A 26,085-nucleotide genomic window follows, 5' to 3' on the forward strand; every position below is an offset into this window, starting at 1 on the left:
TGGAAAGGCAGGAACTAACGAAGTAAGATCTTTTCTGCTTTGACGACTGTCTGTCCTATCTCCCCAAATAACTCTCTCTTCATCTCACACCAAGTCTTGGTTCTAAAGGAGACTGTCTCTCTGAAGCCAACTCCCTGCCCAATCATGCCCCCAGAGGGTTTCTATGGCAGTGGAAACCTGAATATGCCTCTCGATTCACCCTAAGACCATAGATACAATTCCAAGAATGTCATTAGCTGAAAAATTACATCATCGAAGACAGAGTATCGTTATACAGTAAGAATCCAACCAAAGCCAATGGGCACAATCAAGCCAGAAAAAGCCAGTTGGTCAGGGTAGTTTACTCGTTTTTGATGCAAATGTGTGTTCAAATTCGAATCGTGATCAATACACGGGGAATTTCAAAAGGGCGGACTCTGGGTTTGTTCCTGAACCCAGGCGTTGTGGCCCGCGCGAGCGCGTCTCGGCTAGTCAATTTCGAGGCTTTTGCTAAGAACAGGCTTTTTCACAGTTTCAGAAGATCTGCTTCTGGTCGAATGAGACCTACCGCAAGGAAAGCCTTTCTGGTTTCTGGAACCAGGAGAGCAGAGGTGAGCAAAACGAAAAATAATGGTGAAAAAAAGTTAGCTCGACAGTCCGGAGATTTCAGAAAGGTTCAGTCTGGGGAGAACTACTCTGAACCGCCTCGGGACCCCTGAGAGTAGCTGGGACGGATCAACTGGCCCTGGACACGGACGAGGCCTCACGCCAGGCCGCGGCCCTGCTGCCTCCAAGTCCACTCCCTCCGCCTGCCCGCTGCAGCCCCTCTCCACGGAGGACCGTCACAGCACCAGGAGGGGCCGCCCCGCGGACGGGAAGTGCCCGGTCAGCATCTACACAGCAGCAGTGGTGAAGAGAACGGGGAAGACCATTGTGCTTTAGTGAAATACTCATTCCTGACTGGAATTCTTCATGCAGAGAGGGAACAAAAAACAAAAAAATAAAAATAAAAAAAAAGCAATGAAAATACGAGCTTCGGAGGAAAGACGGCTACTAGGGCAGCGATACTTGGTCAAAGGTGGGGGCACTTGGGGTCACACACAGCTAAACTAACTCCGAGTTTTTAGAAGAACACAGAGATAGTGCAAACAAGCAATTCCCCAGAGAACATGTAACTTATTAGATTTATACTTACTGACAAAGCCTGGACCAAAATTTGGAGGATTAGGCCTAGAAATCTGATGTGTTATACTGCCATCCTAAAATAAGTAAAATTTACAAATAGGTTTATTCCACATTTCATTTAAAGGGGAAATTTTTTTTTAAAGAAAGAAAAGAAATGGAGGAAGGAAATCCTTTAATGTTCTAAGACAACTTTAAAGCTTTATTATCTTTTTTAAAGTAGAAGTTAGTGGTTTCAAACTAATTTCTATAATTTCTTTTTAACTTTGAACTGTTATATCTTCTAGACTTCATTAAAAACAAAAATGCTTGAAGGGACTATTCATCAGAAATATAATAGTGGGGGAAAATAAAATATTGTCAGTACTTAGCTGGAGGTCTACATAAAACTTCTCTTTTTGATGAGCTCTAACTGTTTTCCTTCTTAAGACTTTTTACACACTGACTCCAGGCTCACTGACTCCGTTCCACGAAACAGTCGCTTTACATGAGAATCTAACATGCACAAATACCAAAGCAAAAACATGTAGCACAAAAATACTAAGCTTGTCTTCTCGTCGAAGGTCTTACTGCTTCTAGGGTGACTGACAACGTGGCAAACGAGAGGGACTTGACTACGAGTGTGCCCTGCCCTTCGGGGACACGCGCCATGGACAGAAGCCGCGTGGACACCAGCGGTCAGCTGTGCGCCAGCTGACCACGACCGGCCAGGAAACAAGTTCCAGAGTCTGCCCGTGTTGCCCCGTGGATTCCGGATGGAGCCGAGTCTCCTCGAGGCTCCTCAGGACACCTAAGCTCTCCCCTGCTCAACGGTTCCTCCCTCGTTTGGTGAGGAGACACCGCTGTGGCGGGATGGCGCGGAGTTGGTGCTTTCTGGCTTATTGTGGCCGCGGGCGCCACCAGCCACGCAGACCAGCAGTGCAGACGTGGCCGCGTGGGGGTTGGACATGGGCCGTGAGCGTGTAAGCTGCACCCACCCTGCAGACGCTCCCTGGCGGCTGAACTGGAACCCTGAGTGCCCGGGCCGGAAAAAGAAACCCCCGGGGTGGGAGAGAGTGGACAGCGACAGCAGTCAGCTTCTCGGGCTTGCAGCCCGCCTGGGTCTGAGTCCCAGCACCACCCCTGAACGTCCACCAAGCGTCAGCCCCGAGCACTGATGGGTGTGGCCCAAACACACACACACACTCACACGCACGCACGCACACACACACGCAAGCACGCACATTCTCAGAAGTCACGTAGCAGGTTGTTTTCCCTCTGCTGTTTTGAGCCACACCCAGGAGTGCTTGGGCCTTGACCACAGGAACTGGCCCTCACCGAAAAAACAGTCTTTGGGACGAGTCGCTGTGCTTTTCCGGACACTAGTTGACACTGCGTAATCAATTATATACCCTGAGAGTTCAAGTAGTTAGAGTCTCTCAAAACCAAACATCCCAGAGATTATGAACAAAGCATGAGGATGTCTAAATACAAGGACCACAGCCATTTCTCACAATGCATGGTCATTTTACATGTTGAAAAGAATGACGTGACTAACTCTAAAATGAAAGACATCAAGATGTCTTTCTGGAGTTAAAGGTAAATAAAAGTAAAGCTAGAAAACCCTAAGAATTTGCCTTACATATATATATATAACTATATATTCCTTTACATGTCTACACACACACACGCACACACGCACACACACACACTTGGTCCTTTCAGAATTTCTATCCATTTTCTAGCCTTAATTTGTTCTTTCTTTAAAATGCCTTTCTGCAGAGCCCACGCAATAACTTTTGGCAGGGTTCTAAAACTTCTAGAACTTTCTAGAAGTGGCTTCCCTCAAGAACAGCTGGGATGAGGGCCGGTGACAGCAGCAATACCTGAGCGATGGCTTGTGGCAGGAGGGTCTGGCCGTCGCTGCTCTGGGCCCCGGGGACTGTCTGGCCCATGAAGGGGAACCTGCGGAGGAAGCACCGAGGTCAGTCCCGGCACTGGCCGGCCCGGCCATCAGTGGCCAGCCCCAGCACGGGGGTGGCGGCCCCCCAGGCCTGCTGGCAGAGCCACGCAGCAAGGCCAAGTGCCAATCGGATGCCGCGTGGACACGCTCAGGAATCTTCTGGATAGGCATGTGATGACGAGATGCTTTTGTGGGAGGGAAATTTCTTGTTTCAAATTTTTTTTTGGGAGGGGGACACGCTCGGTGGCGCTCAGGGGCTACCCCTGGCTCTGCACTCAGGAATCTCTCCTGGCGGTGCCTGAGGGCACCAGCAGGGGCGCCAGGACCTAATCTGGGTCAGCCGCGTGCAAGGCAAACGCCTCCCCATTGTCCTGCTGCTCTGGTCCCCCAATTCTTTGGCTTTCTTTGGTTGCTCTCGGTGCCCTGCCTGCCACACCCCGGACAGGTGAGGGTCACACCTGGGGCGCAGTGGGGCCACAGCTGGGGGTGCCACGCATCAAAGACAGGGCGGGGACCCTGCTGGCCCAGTGCCCTGAAGGGCCTCAGCACTGCCTGGCATCCGGGGGTGGGGGGGAGAGTATGGCAATGAGCTCGGGCATGGGGCTGGCACGCGGGAAGGCTCGGCGCCAGCACTGAACCCTGCTCCCGGGACGGGCTGAGAACCCCTGGGTGTGGCCCCCAACACCCCAATTCCCAGCAGCTTCGGTGTTTCGTGTTTGCAGACGACTGGTGTGTGCCAAGGCTGGGGAGTTGGCAGAGGGAAGTCTGCGAGACCTGCCTGTGCGGGGACAGTTGGTGGCACTGCTGGGCACCCCACACCCCCATGCTCTCAGCAGTACCACAGTCCCGGAGACCACGGCACCCTACTGTGACCTCAGTGATGCTCCGAGCCGTTCTCACGGCACCCCGATAGTCAAGGGCACGGACTTGGGAAGAGACCCCGTCTAGCTAAAGGGCACGTGGCGGATTTGATACCCAGTTCCAAAATCATTCATGTTTCTTTTGTTTTGGGGTAACACCCAGCGGTGCAGGTTTGGGGGGACCACATGGCGTGCCGGGCATCGAGCATGCCTCATTCATGTTTCCTTATAAAAGGCTTCTGAGGGGCTGGAGCGACAGCACAGCGGGGAGGGCGTTTGCCTTGCACGCAGCCGACCCGGGTTCGATTCCCAGCATCCCAAATGGTCCCCTGAGCACCGCCAGGAATAATTCCTGAGTGCAGAGCCAGGAGTAACCCCTGAGCATTGCCAGGTGTGACCCAAAAAGCGAAAAAAAAAAAAAAAGGGGGGCTTTTGAGAAAGCAACGGGCCACGTCAAGGCAGCCACCTGCCGTCAGAGCTCCCGAGAGAACCAGGAGCAGCGGCATCTCCCACACGCAATCGAAACTCACGGCTGAGCAAATAAATCAGCAGCACGCGGACGGCACTCGGGCACAGCTTAAAAACGTCCCCCGGCTCTCCGCACCTGGGGCAGCCGCACCGACGGCAGGAATGCCGACAGCTCCCGGTCGGTAACGACACCTTTCCCGCTCTGCCGAGAGCGTGAAGGTTCTGCGCTCTCCGGTTCTAAGTGTTCTAACATCCTCTTCCCCAAACCCAAGGTTCCCCTAAAATTCAGCTGGGGTATGTTTTATCTTGGAGTTGAGTTCAGCACCTCTGGCAGAGTGCTTTTGCAGACTCAGAGGCAGCTGCCTTTCCGGCCTTGTCTCTCGGTCTCGTCTGCCGCAGACGGTCCCTGCCCCCAGAGCTGCGGGTCAGCCCCATGGTCCCAGGGGCTCCCGAGGGCCACGGAGACACTTGCAATCGCATCGACCAGCCACGGCGACCTCGGGACACGCCCGCGAGGCCCAGTCACACCCCCCCGGAAGTCGCGCGGCCCCAGCCAACTAACTCCGCGTGCCCGCCGCCCACCTGCTCATCGCCATGGCCGACATGCCCATGTTGCTCTGGGCCATGACTTTGTTGATGCCCTTCAGGGCCACCATCTTGGCCTTCATGATTGGGTCTGTGATCGCATCGAAGTCTGAAAGAGAAACAGGCAGGTCACGAACATCACGGCACCAGGGGACCACGGAGCCACCAACAGTCTGACGGGGGCCGAGCCCTCTGCCCATGCTGGCACTGAGCTGGGAGGCGGCCGGAAGCCTGAGCCTAAGCTGGTTCTGTTCGGGGCCCTGCTGGGGAGCGGTCAGGGCTTCCTTCCGGCTCTGTACCAGGGGACCAGGCCCGCCGGGGGGCCGTCTGTGGCGGGGACTCCAAGTGACCGGCCACGGGCAAGGAGGCGCTTCCCGCTCTCACCCTCCAGCCCGTTAGTCCGAATTTAATCCCATCCCACTAAGCGTCACGGAAACAGGCTTGGTGCTTTGGTCCAGAAAGAACGAAAGCAAGACAACTGCCAAAATTAGGGGAAATCAGAGCGATAATAGAGAATATTGCAATCCTTCGTCCACCTAAACTTCCGAAAAGCTGTTTGAAATCTCATCGAGTGACGTGCTCGTGACGGAGGAGCTGCCGTGTTCACAGTGCTCGGAACCCCACCAAACTAGCTACTATTCCTTTGTTGGTGGCGGGGGAGGGGACACCCTGGGCAGGGCTGGAGGGGCCGTTCGGGACCGGGGAGGGACCCCAGAGCACAGAGCCACACTCGCGGATGGGGGCCCCGGAACAAGAAGGTCTCGGCCCAGGCCCCTGGCCCATTCCCGGCCCAACGTCCCCGAGAGGGAGAGACGCGCCCGTCTGCCGAGCGCGGCAGAGGAGCACCGAGCCGGAGTCCGCCGGGCGGGTGGGCGGCGCCTACCTATGTTGGGGAAGAAGGGCTCGGCGCGCTGCTGCCGGATCATGGCCTGCATCTGCCGCTGCTGCTGCTGCTCCTGCCGCTCCTGGTCCAGCAGGTCCTGCAGAAGCAGTGGCTGCTCCTCCAGCAGCAGCGGCCGCTCCCGGCTCTGCGGCACCATCAGCGGCGGGGGGCCGGGCTGGCCGGCCAGGGGCACCGTCGGGCCCGGGGGCTTGCCCGTCCCGAACCCGTGGGCGGCAGGTGTGGGGCCCGGCACGCAGCCGGGGGCGGCGGGCACGGCGGGTGGGAAGGCGTGCTTGAGCCGCGGGGCCCCGCTCACCGCGCAGCTCCCGGCACTGTCCAGAGCCAGGCCCGGGGGCGGCCCGAGGGGGGCCGGCAGGGGCGGTGGCGCGGGGCCGGCGGGGGAGGCGGGCACGGAGGCCGGTGGGGAGCACGGGGGCCTGCCGTCGGCCGGGTCTGGCTTCTCCCCAGCGGCGAGTAGGCTGGACAGCACCGGGGTGGCGCCCGGGAGGCCGCGGGGGCCGAGCGCGCCGTCGGGGGCTGGAGGGCTGTCCCCGGGCCCCGTGCTGCCGGCACCCGGCGCCTCGCCATCAGTTCTGCCGTCAGTCCTGCTCTCAGGCTGCTCCGGGTCACGGGGCGGCGAGGGCGCCTTCTCGCCCTCGGTGGCGTCGGTGTGCGCCGAGTCCCGGGCGCAGGGTGTGCTGGCGCCGCCCTGGCCCTCCTCGCTCGGCTGGGTGTCGCCCTTGCCCTCCGCCTTGGGCGCCGGGGACGGCGCTTCCGTCTTGATATCGCCAGCGGCCGCGGGCTTCCTCCAGGGGGAGCGCGGGCCGGCGGGCAGCGCGGCCTTGTCCTCCGGCTCCTTTTTGGGGGGCTCCGCGGACGCACACGGGTTCTCCAGCTTGTCGTCGAGGGGGACGCCGAGGTCGAGCTCCGCGCTGAACATGCCCTTCTTGTCGCCCAGGTCCAGCTCAGGGTCCGTGTAGGCGATGATGTCGAACTCGCCGGAGCGCAGGAGGTCGTCCAGGTGGGGGTCGTTGGCCTCCAGGTTCCCCAGCGGGTCCAGCTCGTCCCCTTTGCCGTCCTCGGGGTCGAGGTTCAGGTTCTCGAGGTCCTCGTCGTCCAGGTCTTTGACCTCCACGCCCTCGAGGTCCTTCACGTCCAGCTCCTTCACGGACGGGTCGTCGGCGTCGAGCTTCTCCAGGTCGCCCGCCGGCGGGGGCGCCATCTCCAAGGTCCCGGCCGGCTGCTCGGCGGGCGGCGGGGTGGACAGCGCGGCCTCAGCGAAGTCGGGCCCCAAGGGGTGGTTCAGCGGCCGTGGGGCCATGGAGCCGGCGGGGGTCGGGGTGCCGGGTGGCTGCTGGGGCGGGGGCAGCGGCTCGAGCCCGGGCTGGGCGGGGGGGCGGGCCGGGCAGCCCCTGGGATGCGCGTCGCACGGGGTCGGCCTGTCTGGGGGCCGCAAAGTCCGTCCGGGGCAGGAAACCCCCGTGTCTCGGCTGTGGAGGCGCCTCCAGGGCCGCGGGGGGTGCGGTGGCTGCCGGCAGCCGGGGCCGGCCCTCGGGGGCGCGGTGCCGCAGCTCGATGAAGGCCTGGCCCAGGATGTGGTGCTGCGGCAGGGGCGGCCCCTGCGGGGGGAAGGGGGGCCCCAGGCCGGCCGGGCTGCCCAGCTGGGCGCCGCTCAGAGGCCGGGGCATGTCCACCGACACGGACCTCCGCAGCTGGGGCGGCACGCCGGAGGCTGGCACTGGCTGGGGGGGCGCCAGGAGCCCTTCCTGGCCTGACAGGGCGCCGTGACCGCCGCCGGGAAATCCAAATCTGAAAGGAAAACCCACAGGAAGCATTAGGCCGGCTTAGGAGTGCATCTGGGAAAGAGCTCTGGGCGAGATGTGGCTCTCTCCAGGGCTGGACGCAATGCACGGTACCTCGGCACTGCCAGAGGGTGAGGGGGGACCCTGAGCCCTGCTGGGTGTGGCCCCCCAAACAGTAAAACAGTACAACTATTGCCACGGCTGAAGCAGTATTCCAGCGGGGAGGGCGTCTGCCTTGCAGGCAGCCAACACAGGTTTGGCCTCCAGCCAGAGGGTCCCAAGCCCAGCCAGGGTGGTCCCCAGAGCCAGGAGTAGGCCCTGAGCACAGCTGGGTGTGCCTCCAACCAACCAAAGACCCCCCAAAACCAAACAAAATACCAAACCAGCGCATGACCCCTCCCTAGTAGAAAGTAACACCTGATCACGGCTGCGACACGTCCCCCATCTCTAACTGCCCCTCAGGCCCCCGGGACCCCAGAGGCGGGTCCTGGCCACCCCGGGGCCCCACAGGGGAGCAGGGAGCAACGCCGTACCTGAATCCGTGCGGCCTCATGCCCATCCCGGCCATGTCGGGCGGGTAGGGGCCCCGTGCCTCTTTGGGGAAGACGGCGTATCTGGGCCCGAGCGGGGGGCCAGCGGGGGGCCGGAGGCTCCCGGGGTAGGGGGGCGGCGGCCGGCTGAAGTTCTGGCCGATGCCGTCGGGCTGCCAGTGCTGCAGGGGGGCGGGGGCCGGCGCGGGAGCGTTCGGAGCCTTCTCCTGCCGGCTGGCCAGCTTCTTCTGCTGCTGCTGCTGGAGAATGATCTCACGCAGCTTCTGCCGCTGGGGGGGAGAGCGACCGGTCACGGCGGGCCGAGGCCCGGCGGGAGGCTCGGCCAACCACGCTCGGGCTCCATGCAGCCGCCCGGGAGTGAAGGGTGGTGGCCTGACCGGCAGTAGGCAGGGATGTGGGGGCCAGGGCCCGAACCGCTGGACTCTCCAGCCCCCAAGTGGCCTTTTCTACCCTCACGCTTCTGAGGGGACTATGGCATTTATCTTCTGGGGGGCTCAGGCACTGACCTCGCCTGCGGCTACCCAGTACCACAGAGGATCTCTGGAGCCCCACCAAGAGTGAGCCCTGAGCACTGAGCCAGGAGGGAGCCCTGAGCACTGATCTAGGAGGAAACCCTGAGCACTGAGCTAGGCGGGAGCCCTGAGCACAGAGCCAGGAGCAAGCCCTGAGCACTGAGCCAGGAGGGAGCCCTGAGCACTGATCTAGGAGGAAACCCTGAGCACTGAGCTAGGCGGGAGCCCTGAGCACAGAGCCAGGAGCAAGCCCTGAGCACTGAGCCAGGAGGGAGCCCTGAGCACAGAACCAGGAGCAGGCCCTGAGCACAGAACCAGGAGCAGGCCCTGAGCACAGGCCCTCCCCATGAAAACAAAACTGCCTCAAAATCTCAAACGGTAGCTATGCTTAGCTATTCAAAACAGACAAAACATTCGGGGGAGCCCCAAAAAAGCCCAAACGTAATTCGGATCATCTTCCGTGCCGGGCAGCTTCAGAACGCTGGAAGCTTTAAGATCTCGGCACACCTTCGTGAAGACAATGAAGCTGGCAGCATGGAGCCTGAGCGAGGCCGGTGGGAGGGCCCGTGCCCTGCACGCGGTCAGCCAGGCTTGATCCCGACCCCACTGGGTCCCCGAGCACAGAGCCCGGAGTAAGCCCCTAGCACTGCCTGGTGCGCCCCTCCCCTCCCCGCGAGATCTGCTTTCCATCCATTTACACTCTGCAGTGTGAAATGCTGCACGGAACAGAGAGCTGAGCCGTTTCGCGTCCGGGCGGGCCCTCGTCACCTGTCTCATCTTCTCCGTGTCCACGGTGCTCTGGGCGTCCGGGGCCGCGGAAGGGGGCGCAGGGCCGGGAAGGTGGGGCCCGCTGGGGAACGGCTGGCCTGGGGGGTTCATGGGCGAGCCGGAAGGTGCCCCGAAGCTCCCCTCGGACCCGGGTCTCGGCTGGTCGGAGGCGTCGTGAGGCACCTGGGCTGCTCCGAAGGCGTCTGGCTGAGGTCGCGGCGTCATGGGCGGCTGCTCGTAGGGGTCACGGGCCGCCGACGGGGAGCCGTGGGGAAAGGCGTCGGCCAGGCCAGGGCCAGGAGCCCGCGGGGGCGGCGGGAAGACCTCGGGGGGCCGTGTGGGGCCCCGGTGCTGGAGAAAGGGGTCCTGGCTGGGCCCAAGGCCCGGCCGCGCCATCGCAGGCCGAGCAAAGCCCTCGGGGGCCCGGGGTGGCCGCGGCACTGCTGTCGGCTGTGCGTAGGACAGGGGAGGGCCGGGCCGCGGCGTGCCCGGGGGCTGAGCGTAGGGGTCCGGGGGCCTCGCGCTGGCGGCAGACGCGGCAAACAGACCCGCCGGCGCCGGCGGCCTTGGCGTGGGCGGCTGCTGGCTGTAGGGGTCGATGGCGGGGGGCCGGGGGGTCCCGGGAGGCTGCGAGTAAGGGTCCAGGGGCGGGCGAGGAGTTCCTGAGGGCTGCGAGTACGACTCGGCCACCGGCCTGGGCGTCCCTGGCGGCTGGGCATAGGGGTCCTGAGATGCTGGCCGGGCCATGGCTCCGAGCTGGGCAAAGGGCCTCGGGGGGTGAGCTAGGGGGTCCGGCATGGCCGGGTGCGGGGGCACGGGGGGCTGGCCGTACGGGTCACCGGCCTGGGCGTGAGCGAAGCTGTCCACAGGCCGGGGCGTCAGGGGGGGCCGGTCGTAAGGGTCGAGGGGCAGGCGCCTGGGGGCCTGGGACACAGGCCCGTAGGGGTCCTGTGGGGAGGGCGGGGGCTGCATGGGGGTCTTAAAGGGCCCGCCGTCCAGGGGGCCCGGGGTCAGCAGGGGCCGCGCGTACGGGTCCGGGACCCTCGGTCTCTGGAACACGTCAGCCCTCAGGGCGGGTTTTGCGAACGGGTCGCCGGCGCCCGCTGCTGGGGGCCCCGCGGACGCCGGTTCCGACAGGGCGGGGGACCGGGGGAGGCCCAGGGGCTTGGGGAAGGGGTCGGGCATCTGGGGTCTCGGCGTGTCCGGAGGCTTGGCGTAGGGGTCGGCGCTGGCCGGGGAGCCGGCGCAGGGCCGGGGGCCGGGGGGCAGCGGGCCGCAGCCCTCCCCGAGCGCCGTGGGAGTCCTCCGGGGGAAGCCGGGCCCCGCGGGGGGCGGCCGGGGGGTGCCCACCATCTTGGCGTACGGGTCCCCGGGGGAGAGGGGCCGGGGGGGCCGGCCGGCGGGAAACCCGGGCGGGGCCGCGGCCGGGGCGGCCTGCGCGGGCGGCGCCAGGCTCTCAGGGGCCGGGGGCGGCCGGGGGGCCTGCGGCTTGAGGAAGACGTCATCGGGCGCGGAGGTGGGGGTGCCGGGGGTCTGCGGGGTCAGGGGGCTGCGGAGGCCGCTGCCGGGCGCGTCCGGGCCGGGGGGCGCGGGGAGGGGCCCCGGGTGGAGCAGCTGCTGCTGCTGCTGCTGCTGTTCGTTCTTGACCTGCTCCAGCTTCTGCGTGGCCTCGATCTTGGCCTGCTGCTTGCTCTTCTGCCGCATTTGCTGTCGGGCGGAGGGGGACGCACGGTGGGCTCGGGGGGACGGCCGGGGAGAAGCGGGCGGCGGCCGGGACAGGGGCCGGGCCTGAGCCCGCTGGACCGGGGACGGCGGCGGCCCGGGAACGAGGGGCAGACGCGGCCGGGGGCGCAGACCCGGGGCCGGGGGCGCTGACCCTGACCGGGCCGGGCACTGACCTGGCGGAACTTCCACTCCTGCTCGTGCTCCGACTCGCGCTGCTTGAGCGGGTCCTTGAAGACGTCGGCGTCGCAGCGGGCGCCGGGCTCCAGGCCGTCCTGCTGCTGCCTCTTGGCCGACTCGTTGGACATCTGCACTTTATTGATGCGCAAGGCGGCTCTGTTGTCGCGCGCTTTTTGCTTTGAAAAAGGGAAGAAGAAGACCATCGTCCGGGACGGGACGCGTCGACGCGCCGCAGGAACCGCAACCCCCTCGCTCCAGCCCGGGGCCGCCTGGCCTGAGCTCTCTGGAGGGGGTGAGTGCTCAGAGATGACTCCTGGCTCTGTGCTGGGGGCCCCAGGGGGCAGGCCGCGTGCGAGGCAAGCCCCCTCCCCGCTGTGCCACTGCCCCAGCCTCCGCCCGACCTTTCCGAACGGGCCCCACAAAACAGGGAACGTTAACGGCTCTCTCGATTTAGAGAAAAGGAAATACCATCATCCATCCTCCAAATCTAAAATCTGGACTGAAAATTACCGAGAAACGTTCAAACTAAGGACAAGCATCAACACGTCATAATAATTTGTTTTGCTTTGGCAATCAACCCTTACCACTGAAAAATGTGTAATGAAGATCAAACTGGAAAACAGCTGCATGGATTTTTCAAAACAATATAATTTTGTTTTAAAAGCAAAAATAAAAGGGGGGGTTGTGGAACCGAGCTGAGAGCCAGGACAGCAGGAAAGGTGTTTGCCTGGCATGCAGTTGGCCCGGATCTTGTCCACGGCACCCCAGAGGGTCCCCTGAGCACAGAGCCAGGAGTCAGCCCTAAGCACCTCCGGGCGTGGCCCAAGAACCAAAAAAAAGAAAGTAAAATAAGAGCAAGAATTTGGATCAGTCTGACAATCTATCTTAACTTGGTTCTTGGGAGCACACAGTTCCCCAGCTGAACTCTGAATGTTCTAAACTCCCCTCCCGGTCCCTGCGAGGCTCCCGGGGTCTGCATCGCTGCCCGAGCAGGGACGCCAGCAGGGACGTGCACGCATGCTCTCGCCGACCCTCGTCCTGGCACTTCTCTGCCTCTTCCACGATGCACAGCATGTCCTAACGCCAACACAAAGGAGCTTCCAGAGGAAACCAAGGTCTGAGAACACGCCAGACTCGCTTCCAAAGTGAAACCAGGTGTCGTGAGCTATCTCTAAAATGTTTTACTCTATATGAAGTTGTAATGAGTTAAGAAATCCTCAAAAAAAAATCATTATTTAGGGGCTGGAGCGATAGCACAGCGGGTAGGGTGTCTGCCTTGTACGCGGTTGGACCCCCAGCATCCCATATGATCCCCTGGACCACAAGGAGTAAATTCTGAGTGCAGAGCCAGGGGGAACCCCTGAGCATCGCCGGGTGTAACCCAAAGAGCAAAAATAAATTAAATAATCATTATTTATAAATAATGGACTAACACTTTCTGCAATGAAGCATCTTTTTATCACACTACGCCTGAAGACTAAGGTTCAGGACGTGCCTCCACACCCGGGGCACGGGAAGCTGGCACCAGGTGACCACGCGGGTCCCCCTGTACCACTCACAGCCAAGCAGGGTCCTGGGGGCCCTTCGCTGGGGGTCCACGTGCCACAGAGCCATGTGTTATCTCTAGGGCACTGCGATGATGGCGACGAGGGGTGGGGGGTGGGGGCCGAGGAAGGGTCAGTACCACGTAGGGCGCTCTCTCCTGGGAGCTGGCTTTTCTCCACAGCTTCGCGATCTGCTTCACTCTGGTGGTCCAGTCTGCAAGAAACAAAGCAAGTCTGCATGTTCCCAGAACCGCAGCCGGACGCTCGCGCTGAGGGCGGAGCCCTGGCAAGGGCCTCACGCCTGCTCGAGTTCCACAGACAGGAAGTGAACGTCAGGGTCTGAATGGGGACGAAAACAGTCGTGTCTCCCGAGATGAGGACGCCGTCCCTGGCGCAGAGCTGGAGGCCGTGTGATGGGTCTGTGCTAACACCACTATGGATTTGGCCCAGAGAGGCAGCGTGACGGGAAGGTGCTGTGCGTGCAGTGACCCCATTTCAATGCCCAGCACCCCACACGGGGCCCAAACCCACCACGAATGGTTCTGGAGTGAGCCCTGAGCACGGCTGTGTGTGATCCCAAAACGCCCAGAACAAACCATCGAGAAAGGTTCTAGACTAGCCCCAAAAGGGAGATGAGAGACTATGAATGAGTGTCTCACTGACAGTGGGGCGGCAAGTGGACAGATTTCGAGTCACGCCAGAAGATTCAGCGTTCCTGACGTCTATCAGAGCGGACTTTGGATGAGCTCAAAGGCTAGTGATAGAAAACAAGGATGGTTTGGGTGCTTGAGGGACAGCACGAAGCCTGGGCATGCGCTCTGCATGCTGGCGGCCAGGGGTAACTCCTCTAGGTGTGGCCCAAAACAAAAAGAAACATTTAGTCTATAGCAATAAAAACCCGGAAAAAGTCGGTAAAAAAGCCGTAATGGTTTTCCATGAAGTTCTGGCACCACAGAGTAAAATTATCAAAGAAAACCACTCCGAAAACTTTAGCACTGTCCTAATAATCCACAGAGAGGAGGTTATCTCTGTCCCACAGCCAAAGGAACAAGAACAGCCAGTGCTGGCGAAGATGCGGGGAGAAAGGGACTCTCCGTCTACCCAGTGGAATACGACGCAGGGAAAATGAAGCCGTGAAGTCTGCTCACGCGTGGATGGACGTGGAGCGTATCATGCTGAGTGACACGGGGCAGAGGGAGAGGGACAGACGAAAAAGGACTGATCTCGCTTGCGGGATACAGAAGACACAGCTGACGCTCAGGACAGTCGAGACAAGGGCCGCAAGGACTGGCCCACGGCCGAAGCGGCTCACTAGGAGGGGCGGAGGGCAGTTAGGAGAGAGAGGGGACCGCTGGGAACAATGACCCCTGGACACGATCACTCACTCCGGACAAGAACCGGGTGCGGAGAGAAGGTAAAGGGATATTCCCAACAATCTTTCAGCAACAGTGTTGCAAACCGCAGGGCCAAAAGGGAAAAAGGGAAGGGGTGGGAGAGGCGGGGGAGTGTGCACTGGGTATTGGAAACTGTGACAAACTCAAATCTCAACAACTTGCAACTGTATCTCACGGTGCATCAACGGGAGAAAACAAGCTGATGTGAAGAGGTGTGCTCGGCTGTAAATGGCAAGTGAAGGTATAAAAAAAACAGACACGGAACTATGCTGGGAGCCACAGCCGCCAGGGCCCTCTCAGTGGCGTCATGCCCGGGACGCCACTCTCCTCTGAGTGCCCACCCTCAGCTCATCAGCGCACCGGGAGCAGCCGGGCACCTTCCTGACGGGAAGAGGGCACTGAGAGGCCCGGGGTACAGAACTCGGAACCCACAATTGGACGCTTAACACTTCGCATTTGCCAGTGGGAGGTTCCTGTCCTTGGGACGTCACGTGTATGGCTCTACCGACTCCGAACAGCTACCCCTGTGGAAGTGGAGCTATTTTCGAAAACGATGCGAGAAGCACAGGAACAGAGACTAGAAGAGGCCAGCGCCCTCGGGCCTTGCCGCACGGTGACCCAGACAAGAGACCAGCACCGCCTGCCTCGCCCCGCCCCGTCTTACCAGGAAACTCCTCCTTGAGGCTGGGGAAGTTGATGTTGGTGTACAGCACGGGGGCCACCGTGGCCATCTCGCCCAGGGCCTCCTCCTTCTCCCACTTCAGGCTACTTCTCTGCGCATTGGACATGGTGTCACTGTCGCCGTCCACGGCGGGGGTGGACGCTGCCCACGAGCTGTGAGGATCATTTGCCATGGGATTAAAGGCTGGATTTTTGTCCCTGGCAAACAATATACACAGCGTTACTTCCCGCACGCACGCCTCTCGAAACACCACGGCCAAGGACCACCTTCTTAAAACCCCTAACGACAAGCACGCTCCATGCGAACACCGAGGACGGAGCCTAAGGACACCCGCGAATCTGGGGCCGATGCTCGAGAGATTATCGCTACTCAGGGTTTAACAGGAAGCGAAGGTCTCAAATACCGGGCGTCCGTGTACGGAGCGAAGGTTCCCAGGCCGTTCCCAGGAGGCAGGGCAGTGTGTGGGAGGTGCGGCGCGGGTCCGATGAGGCCATTCATGAGCGGCATCCGCGAGAAGACATCTTAAGGGAAGGGGGGGGGAGGGAGGCGTCAGTCCGCAGACCCTCGCTAAGAATACAGCAGCCGAAGGCTCCCGGGCAGCTGCGCGATCGAGTCAGCCGTGTGACTCCCCCCCTTCGTCCCGGACAGGGAAACGGCCATGTCGACTCCGGCGCGGCGCAGAAATACTTGATAACAAGCGTGCGCTGGGACCTGGCGGGTTTGGGTTCTGTTGGGTGTTTCTGGGAACTGCACCCGGAACGCGTCAGGGCCGAGCCAGACCTCAAACCATGGGGACTGTTAGCAGAGTCCAGGAACACGCTGAGGGTGCACCGCCCAGGGCTGGAGCAACAGGTCAGCAGGAAGGCTGCTTGGCTCACTTACGGACCCTGGGGTTGGAGCCTCAGCAACCCACAGGGTCCCGAGCATCACCGCGACTGACTCCCTGTGCAGCGCCAGGAGTGATCCCTGGGCGTGACCCAATGCCCCCAATTGCAAAAGGACTGGACTTGGTCCCTTGCACCCTCCAACCTACTCAGCACCATCTGGGGACAGCAGAAGGAAGGTCCTCCAGCACTTCTGGGAGGACTGAGGCAACCCCATTCTCTAGAAACTAGAGTCGCTGGAATGTGGTAAGCAGGATTCACAGAACTGAGCGTCAGGCCTGCCTGGCCAACAGTCCCCACCTCTGCCACCCGGACTAGCCCAACGACAGCTCCGACGTCTTAGCAGACCGTTTTCGCTTGGCCATTAAAATCTTAAGGCGTCCCGTCACAATTTTACTCCCGTTCCAACGAAAACCCCAGCCCGACTCTCCTTCCCACGGGCCCATCCTGCCCACTCTCGACTCGTCACGGTCTCTGAAGCAGTAATCCACCCACCAGCATGGCATGGCCACCGTTACCACCCCCACCCCATTCCTTGCAGTCTGGGCCCCAGATGCATTTTCAATCCCCTTCAGAACGGGACCCTCTTTCCACAAGGACCACTCTGCGTCCCCCCTTAATGCTCGAGGACGCCTTCATGTGAGGTACTCGGCTGAACGACTTGGACAGGAGCCAAGTGTACTTCTCCGGGCAGTCTTCCAGCAAGACAGACAGAACTAACGCTCCCGCCAAGGGAGAGTCTTGTTCTCCCGGAACGATCACAGGTGTGGCCGCTGCTCCCGGCGGACCCCAGAGGGACACTGAGGGCCAGGCCGCATCCCCCATGAGTGATGTCGGAGGAAACTGCGGGGCCCCGGAGAGACGCCCAGCTGCACGCGGCCCAGCCACAGGAGACGCGTCCCCGAGCAGTTCCCGTGGGATGCGCGCCACAGCCCCGGGATGGACCAGGACAGCGGGGGCTCTTGGTGCCCAGGGCCTGGCTGTGGGGCTTGCAGGAGCTGCCTAGCCCCCAGCAGGGCTTCTCAGCTGACCGGCAAAGTTGCCCCGGAACGGGACCACAGGACAGCGTCTCTCTCTCGGTGGAGCAAGGTTCCTGCTCTTCTTCAAAGGAGAACTGCCCGCTCAGAGCTTCAGCGAGAATTCAGTGAGATTCCGGGGCCCGAGCAAAACTTTCTCTATGGGGAAGGATGCGACCCGCCCTGCAGGCCTGGCCTCCCTGCAAATATTCAGACAGGAAGGAAGAGAAGCTGCCATCCGCTTTGGGCCGGGTTTCGTTCTTTGTGGTGGTGATGGGGGAATTACTCGGGGCTCTCCGCTCACCCTGTGCTGACGCTAGACGCTTAAGGGTCACTCCCGGCCAGGCCTGGGGACACAGGGGTGCGGGATCAAACCCGGGTCAGCCAGCACCGCTCCCCAAGGCAGTCTCTGAGGCACGGACCTCGGGAAGAATTAAAGAGGAATGGGACACTTCTTCCTCCCTGGCCCTCTCTGGAGGACGCGGTCCCTGGCTCTCACCCGAAACAAGCCTGGCTTGGAGAGCCCGAGTTCGTGCTCCCTTCCCTGGCTCTTCAGACCTCACGCCCGCCCGCGAGCACCCCCTGCTCCCTCGACGCCGTCTCTTCTCCCCAGCCAGCGCTGCAGACACGTGGATGAGAAACCACATGTGCCCCGGAGGGGCGACAAACTCAGCAGCATCAATTGCCCCGTTCCAAGTGTCCCAGTCCAGCCAGGGCGTCTCCCAGCACAGGCCCACGACGACGTCTGGGGGGAGGCTCTGAGGCTCTGAGTATGGGGAGGGGAGATGGGGCCTGATGCGCCCCCCAGGCCCCGTGCCCTCCCTACCCTGGGTGGGGTCTGTGTGAGACGCTGTCGCAGGGACCCCCAGATTAACCTCAAACAAAAAAGGTCAGCTACAAACATCAGAGCCATTCTCAGATGAATCCCGAAATGGAAGACCGCACAGTCTGAGTCCCGCTCAGCCCAGAGTGACCGAATCAGGCAGGAGAGCGAGACTGGGGGCGGGCAGCCTCCTGGTCCTCTCGCGGATGCGCCTGGCAGGGAGAGTTAACCCTGCAAACCTACTTCCTGGGTGGCCGACCCAGCTTCCGTCCCCAGAGTCCCCCCAGGAATCGGCCCCGAGCACAGCGGGGTGTGGCCCCCCAACAGCACAGGCCCCCGTGGGGGCTCAAGGGGCACCTGACCCCGCCTTGCACGATATGTGCAGAGAACAGAGGCAGCAGAGGATGCCGCGGGGGGGGGGGGGTTGGGGGGGGGTAGAGCAGCTCTGCTGGGCTGGCCCCAGGCAGGGGGAGTCACACACTAACAACCACGAGGTGAGCGAGTGTAAGCCACCGGCACCTTTACAACGGAAGACACCCCCCAGCCACGCGCTCACGCACAAACCACCAGGAAGTGGCCCCTGGTGATGCCGCAGCTGCCGCTGAGCCCGTCACTGCTGGAGCAAGTCCCGGAACCGGGCGGGGGGACGCTGCCCACGGGGACCCCGAGAGTGCTGTGCACAGCCGGGCCCGAGGTGCCCGGAACGTGAGACCACCCAGGGTCACACCCGCCTCCCCCGGGACCCCCGCGGGGACGCACCCTGGCCGTGGGCGGGCAGCATCTGCGGGGCCGGGGGCGGGGGTGGCGGTGGCGCTGTGGCGGGGCTGAAGACGGCCGTGAACAAGTCCTCCACGTCCTTCCCGCCGAGCTCTAGGAGAGAGGGGCCGTGAGGCAGGAGGCCGGGGGGCCGGGCGGCCCGGGGCGCCGCGCCGGACACCTACCTGGGATCTTGTAGAGCTTCCCGAGGATCGCCCCTGCGGGAGACAGACAGGCCGTGAGCACCTGCCCGCGGCCACCGCGGGGGAGGCAGGGGGCGGTGGGGTGAGGGCGGCGGGCTTACCGTCGGCGACCATCTTGTCCAGCTCGGGACTCAGGAGCCCGTCCAGCTGCTCGGCACTCAGAGGTCGAGAGCTCGGGTTGGCGCTTGGCTGAGGCAGAGAGGAAGGGGCATCAGCGCCAGGACCGACGTCCAGGCCGGCTGGGGGAGCAAGGACAGAAGTGAGAGGGGGGCCGGGCGCGACGCAGCCCCCAAGGCCAGTCCCACCCGCGCCGGACAGCGTGGCCGAACAGAGAGATCAAGGGCGCACGCGACTCTCTCCACCAACTTCCTGCACTAATCCGGGCAGTGCATCAGGGCAAGTGAGGCGTCACTGCAAATGCCGGTGCCCGTCGGCTGTATTTTAACGGAAAGTCAAGTTTTCTTTTTGACTTGCAGCTTAGAACCAAGTGAGTCATTTCGCTCCTCAGGAGGGAAAGAAAACTCCTTTTTTTTTTTAATGGTAAGAATCTGAGATTTGCTCAAGCAGGCCCATCACGAGACTTGTTGTTACTGTGTCTGGCATATCGAGTACGTCACGGGGAGCTTGCCAGGCTCTGCCGTGCGGGCGAGATACTCTCGGTAGCTTGCCGGGCTCTCCGAGAGGGGCGGAGGAATCGAACTCGGGTCGGGAAGACTTAGCATACAGCACAGAAGAAACTACGAGGTACTTGGCAAAGAGCGGTATTAAAGACAGAGCTCAACTATGATGTGAGGCACAGGAGGCAGCTTCAGGGAAAGAAAAGGCTCGGAAGCTCCCACAGGGTTCAACACTGTCCTTTCGTGAGCGACTGCGCCAGACTGAGCCTTTGAAATACTCTGCAGTCACGAAACGAGAAGCAGACAAGCCCGTCGAATGTCTGGAGCCACACGAGCCTCGCTGCTCGCGTCTCTCCCGAGGCTTTCTCAACACTCCTACTAGGAAACGCGAAAACTTCATTTCGACTCGACCTATTTGAAGTTAATGCCAACAGCAGGTGGCAGCATCACAAATCGCGTATTAACAAGAACGTAACCATTCAGGGGAGGGAGGTATCTATGGGCGAGTCCTGGCAGCACGGGGGGGGGGGGGGGGGGGGGGGGGGGGATACCCGGGCGTCAGCCACACACACAGCAAGCGCCAAGCGCGGGTTAGTGACACGCCAGCACGGGGACACACAGCATGCACCTACGGGCTCAGCAGAAACCGCTACGCAGAGACTACGTCTAGGGACCTGGCACCCAGTGCTCGTCTCTTACCAAATGGGAAAGGTGTGTTCTCACCCTGGAAAGTGCACAAACCAAGACCTACAAGACCCAAACCAGATAAAAATGGATGATTACCACCGAGGCGGGCGAGCGGGGCGCAACGCACACGGGGGCGGGGGGGGGGGGCAGCCCCAGGCCTGAGCCGGGAAGCAGCAGAAAAGCAAGGAGGGAAGGGCCCCCCGGTTCCCCTGCCTGGGAGGGAGAAGCCGGAAGGAGAAAGCAGGTGAAATGAGGATGTCTGGCCGTGCCCCGCACTTCTTTCTCCGTTTCCAAGAAAAGACAGAGTGAAGCCTGTCCCCACACACGCACGCACACACACACACACACACACACCTGTCGAGCAAAGCCCAGAGCAAACCGTGCTCGTGTCTACCTGAAGGGTCCACGGATTTTGCAAGGTCGTCCGAGATGATGCCAAGGATGTCCTCGTCTGTGTTTAAGACCTCAGAAATGTCCACCAGCGGGTCATCGGCCGTGCCTGAACAGAGCACACAGTTTAGCTTTCCCGTTCCTGGACACATCTCTGCAGCTCCTCGGAGAAAGGTCGGCGAGCAATCCCCTCCCACCGACCCCGCGGCGGCACGAACCGGAGCCCTTAACGGACGCATCGGAAGGCAGTGACGGGAGAAGGAACCCTGGGGGCGCAGGGGTGGTGCGGGGGCCCACGCGTGGCCCAGACAGAATCCATCGAGTTTCCGCTCACCTTGAGTTCCGGGTTTGGCTGGCGTCGAACATGAGCTGAGTAGTGGGTCTAAGGGTGGGTCCAAAAAACTCGCGTTCAGGTTTGTTTTGTACGGAAGCTGAGCTGCGTCTTCGGAGAGAGTATCCAGTGGTAGCTTGTTCTGTCTGCTCGTGTCCAGAAGGTCTTTTCCAAAGAAAGCTTCCTAGAGAGAAGCACAGTGAAATGACTGGCTCGGTCAGAAACTCGAGAATGACAACGAAACATTTTATCCTTGTTAATAAAGTAGAAACACCACCAGAGCACAGCACCCACAATTTACAAATGTGGTAACGGCAATTAAAAAAATTAAAAAGCTTCTAAAAAAGGAAACAAACACAAAATAGTAATGTGTCATTTCTTTTACACAGTATCACTGTAAAGTAACTTTGGTTTCACTGTCACTGTCCTCCCGTTGTTCATCGAGTTGCTCGAGCGGGCCCAGTAACGTCTCCATCGTGAGACTTGTTGTTACTGTGTCTGGCATATCGAGTATGTCGCGGGGAGCTTGCCAGGCTTTGCCGTGCGGGCGAGATACTCTCGGTAGCTGGCCAGGCTCTCTGAGAGGGATGGAGGAATCGAACCCTGGCCGGCCGCGTTCAAGGCAAGTGCCCTACCCGCTGTGCTATCGCTCCAGCCCTTGGTTTCACTACAAACTGTCACGGTCCTCCCATTGTGCATCGATTTGCTCGAGCGGGCCCAGTAACATTGTGAGACTCATTACTGTGTTTGGCATCTCGAATACGCCACGGGGAGCTCGCCAGGCTTTGCCGTGCGGGCGAGATACTTTCGGGAGCTTGCCAGACTACAGACAGGAAAAAAAAAAAATCACCAATAAAATCATACAATTCTGTCAAATATGTTTAGGCAACTGCAGTGTGAACATTTATCCCAGGACATTAGACCCAGCGAACTTTAGAATTGCTAACGGACACCCTGTTCCAAGCTGTAGCAGAAATCGAATCAAGCTCCATCTCCACCCTGGCTGCTTGCAGGGGGGGGGGGGGGAGAGGGGGAAGGGGGGGGGGGCAGCCTGCAGGCTAGGTCTTGCCGTTAGATAAAGACAACAGCGGGGAAGCCGGGAAGGGTCTGGAGTCCCTCGGACCACACTGCCTGCAAAGGCTGCCTCTGCGGCCTGAGTCTCCCAAGTCCCTCCACACGCACTCTCTCCCCAGCCACGCTTAAGGGGACGGCGTAAGAGTCGCTGGAGGGGACAAGAAGGAGCCTGTACCTCTCACCTCGCCCCTTTCACTCTCCTCAACTGCTCAGCCCTGGAGCTTCCGGGTCCGTGTGGAAGAGGGACCCTCGGCACCGTCCGGCAGCCGACTGTCACCACGGAGAACCTTCTCACCAGAGAGGCAAAAAAGGCCGACGACAGGCCTCTGGCAACGCCCCAAGCGAGAGCTGCGGAATCATCTGCCCAAAGGCTGCGGAAATTCTAGGCTGCTGAAAACTAGGGCGGCAGAAGGCTGGGCGGGGGAGCCCGTGTGCGGCCCTGGGTGCGAGCCTGCCACAGCCCCGCCCACACCCGCAGGAACCAGAGAGAAGGGAGGGGCGGGCGAGGAGGTGCTAGCTCCGAGCCCGGCAGGGAGAGGAAGCCGGCGGGCGAGAGACACACACAGGCCCACGCTGCAGACGCGGGCATGGGGGCTGGCCCCGCGGGCTGGGAGGTGTTCCCACAGCCGTTATGCTGTTGTCTCTGGCAGGGTGAGGGGCAACTCCTGTGGGACTCCAAGGCCACTCCTGACTATGTGCTCAGGGGACAGCGGTGGGCTAGCCCCTGAGCTGCCCCCGCGCCACCTCCCTCCCCCCGCCCCCCCCCCGGCCCAACACCAACACCGGAAAGAAATGAAGTGGGACAAGGCCCAGAGAGGCGGGGGCAGGCTGGACGGGTTAGGGTTAGCTTAAGGCCCCTTCCTCACATGTGTCTGATCGAGGGGCGATCCCAGGCATTAGACAGTCCCCAGAGCACTAGCTAGGAGTGATCCCTGAGCACAGAGCTGGGAGTAGCACCACTAGGTAGGGACACCCCCCCAAAAAAAAAGAAAGAAAAAGAAAACCCCACCAAAAAAACCCCCTTCCTCCAAATAAATCAGTCTCCGGCACTAACACTGACCCCAGAGGCCATCTGAACCCGAACCCTATTCCCAAATGAACCCTAACTCTGAAGGTGTCCTTAATCCCGACTGTAACTATAACCCTTGACTAAAATAACCCCACCCCTCACAGGAGGGCTAAGCCTGATTACGACACTATCCCTGAAAAGCCCCCAAACATTCTCAAATTAAGAAAGAAAGGCGAGCTAAAGGTGAGGGCTTGGAGCGATAGCAAAGCGGGTAGGGCGTTTGCCTTGCACGCAGCCGACCCGGGTTCGATTCCCAGCATCCCATAGGGTCCCCCGAACACCACCAGGAGTAATTCCTGAGTGCAAAACCAGGAGGAACCCCCAAGCATCTCTGGGTGTGACTCAAAAAGGAACAAAAAAAAATGGGGAAAAAAAAAAAGGTAGGTAAGTGGGGGCTCGACCTCATGCGGCTCTGGAGTCCCGGAAAAGCACCCCCCAAGGGGGCACCACGTTCCCGAGGCCGACTGTGCGCCAGGAACCCCACCACCCTCACCAGAGCAGCGCCTGGCGGCTGGTCCTCACGCTCTGCACGGAATGAAAACGCTTCCTGGCTCCTCATGGTGCCAGGGTGAACCCCGCGGGGGCTGGGGGGACGAGAGGAAACAAGACGGGAGTGGCCAGACCACGCAATCAACATGCACCCTGACAGAGCCCGGAAAGAGCCCCCTCAGGAACCCAGAACCGGGCCGTCTCTCGTCTCTGCCTTGCTTCTGTGGCAGAGGTGAGCCACAACCACTTTGGGGCTTTTGTTTTGTTTTTTTATTTTTCTTTTTGGGTCACACCTGGTGATGCACAGGGGTTCCTCCTGGCTCATGCACTCAGGAATTACTCCCGGCAGTGCTCGGGGGACCCTATGGGATGCCGGGAATCGAACCCGGATCGGCCGCGTGCAAGGCGGCAAGGGTGCAAGCCCTACCCGCTGTGCTATCGCTCCAGCCCCAGAACCACTTTGTTTTCGGGTTCCTTGCATCTGCAATTTTTTCACACACAGGAGGAGGAGGAGGAGGAGGAGGAGGATTTCCGATGCCTGTTTTATTTCTTTATTGCTTCGGGCGCCAACCCGGCAATGCTCAGGGGTTACTCCTGGCTCTGCACTCAGGAACGACCCCTGGCAGTGCCAACATGCGAGGCACGTGTTCCTTCTGTACGATCTCCCCGGCCCCTCTGAGGCCTGTTTTAAAAAACAAAAGTGATACAGCGCGGCTGTGCGGTGCATGGGGCCTCGGGGAGCAGTCAACGCTCACCCGAGCCACCGCACCGGGCGGCCCCGACAGGCGGCCACGCCGGACGGCCCCGACAGGTGGCCACGCCGGAAGCGGCCGCTGCTCCCTGCCCAGAGACCCATGTCTTGGGGAATCTGAGAAGCAGGAAATAGGGTTAGGAAAGTTCATGGAAACTATCAAAGCACAAAAAGGCAAAGTGAATCTTTTCCAACTCCCTGGAAGGCGAGAACGACCGATGTGGAATGCCAGATTAAGAAAATACAGTAAGATATTCACAGAGCAAGCTTACTTTTCTAAACATACTACGTCATTGCATAGTTCGAATCAATAGACTAACAAAAATAAGGTAACATGAAATATTACTTGTAAGTAGGCAGGGAAAGTTTCTTCAAGTTTATTTTTCCTTTTCCGGTATCTCTTCTTTATTTTTTCAGTGTTTTCAGTGATAGAAACAGATTCATCAACTAGAGTGTCTGGCAACTGCTCACTCCAGCCTGAAATCACAGTCACATCGTGAGTATGTGGGGCTTGCGACCTGCAGAGAAACCCAGCCCGGTCACTACCGACACGCGCCAACTTCAACACACACAAACAAGCTTGTTCTTTTCCTCCAGGTTTACCGGGAATTAAACCTGTACAGCACTGTGGAGTGTAAGGTAGCACATGACGCCACAACCCCAGGCAGTGAGCCCCGAGACTAGAGTGCCCATCCCTGTCGTCTCCACAGCGCCTCCGCCCTCCCGGGGGTCTTTCCTAGCAGCGATTATTCACACGTTGGAACCTATTTTCATGACTTCACCATTTTGTTTTAAAAGAATACCAGGAGCTCCTAAGGAAAGGGAACATACAAATTCCAATCTGTTGGGAAAACCCAAGGAACGTCTGTTGTAAAATATGCCCAGAGACCAACGGTTCTAAATCCAGGGATTTCTTGAAAGTTGAGTAACTGTAACACATGAATATTGTGAAAACTTGTGGCTATGAAAACACAAGTGTGCTATCAATGCTGTCTTAAAAGCATGAAATTGGAAATAAAGTGTCTGAATGGAAAAAAATGACAAAAGAAATCAGAAACGACGTCCGGCAGCGAGTGAAGTGACTGGCCCTCAGAGTTCAGAGGACAGAAGGCACCTCGCGGTCCCTCTGAATCAGTGCAGGGGCCGGGCTGCCCCCCACGGAGCAGAGCCGCCAGACGGCACCCGAGCGCTCTGCTGTCCGGGGGGCGAGGGGCTCGAGTGCACGGGGCCGGCTCAGGCCTTTGGCTGCGCTGTCCTGGGCCTGCAGGTGAACGTTTTCAAGTGATCCTTTAAAACCTGCAACTTAGGAAAGTAAAGAATTCCCAAAGACCAAAATTAAGGTCAGGCAGAAACCAAAGAATAAGCAAAGAATGAAAAGGCCCCTAAGAGGCTGCCGAAACCGGAATCCTGAGCTGGACGGAAGACAAAGCCAAGAACCCTCCTCAGGGGGTGGGAGGAGCCGGCGTCCAGGCCTCTCGCAGGCCCGTCACCACCCAGACCCCCTGCTCCAGCACTGCAAACTGCAAATTCCACCCGGTCCTGGAACACGGGGCTTCACTCAATGGCAAAAAATGAGAAGCCCTAAGCTCAGTATGACCCAGATGGGAGAGGGACCGAATGTGCACGACAGGTGTCAGCAAGTAAGTTCAGAAGACTCGAGTGAGCTGGGGCTGGAGCGATAGCACAGCGGGTAGGGCGTTTGCCTTGCATGCGGCCGACCCGGGTTCGAGTCCCAGCATCCCATACGGTCCCCTGAGCACCGCCAGGAGTAATTCCTGAGTGCATGAGCCAGGAGTAACCTCTGTGCATTGCTGGGTGTGACCCAAAAGTGAAAAAAAAAAGACTTGAGCTGGAGTAAAACAGTTCTGAGTTCCCTCTGCTCACTGAGATGCTATTTCCTGAGCCATGGTCTGAACGCGGCAGCCGCTCCAGCCACAGGGG

General features: G+C 60.2%; 1 protein-coding gene across 1 annotated transcript in view; it reads right to left on the reverse strand.

Moving 5' to 3' along the window:
* The window catches only part of KMT2C (lysine methyltransferase 2C), a 184,786-nt gene that overhangs the window by 19,981 nt on the left and 138,720 nt on the right, over positions 1–26,085 (reverse strand). The window contains 17 exon segments of the mRNA XM_056134804.1: positions 1,175–1,238; positions 3,027–3,105; positions 5,014–5,125; positions 5,900–7,298; positions 7,300–7,708; positions 8,235–8,521; positions 9,533–11,239; positions 11,431–11,610; positions 13,119–13,192; positions 15,037–15,251; positions 15,458–15,575; positions 18,537–18,647; positions 18,719–18,751; positions 18,838–18,975; positions 20,435–20,539; positions 20,765–20,945; positions 24,491–24,621. Of these exon segments, the coding sequence (XP_055990779.1) occupies positions 1,175–1,238; positions 3,027–3,105; positions 5,014–5,125; positions 5,900–7,298; positions 7,300–7,708; positions 8,235–8,521; positions 9,533–11,239; positions 11,431–11,610; positions 13,119–13,192; positions 15,037–15,251; positions 15,458–15,575; positions 18,537–18,647; positions 18,719–18,751; positions 18,838–18,975; positions 20,435–20,539; positions 20,765–20,945; positions 24,491–24,621 (5,343 nt within the window).

This window comes from Sorex fumeus, unplaced genomic scaffold (assembly GCF_029834395.1).
Source record: "Sorex fumeus unplaced genomic scaffold, SorFum_2.1 ptg000107l, whole genome shotgun sequence".
Lineage (NCBI taxonomy): Eukaryota > Metazoa > Chordata > Mammalia > Eulipotyphla > Soricidae > Sorex > Sorex fumeus.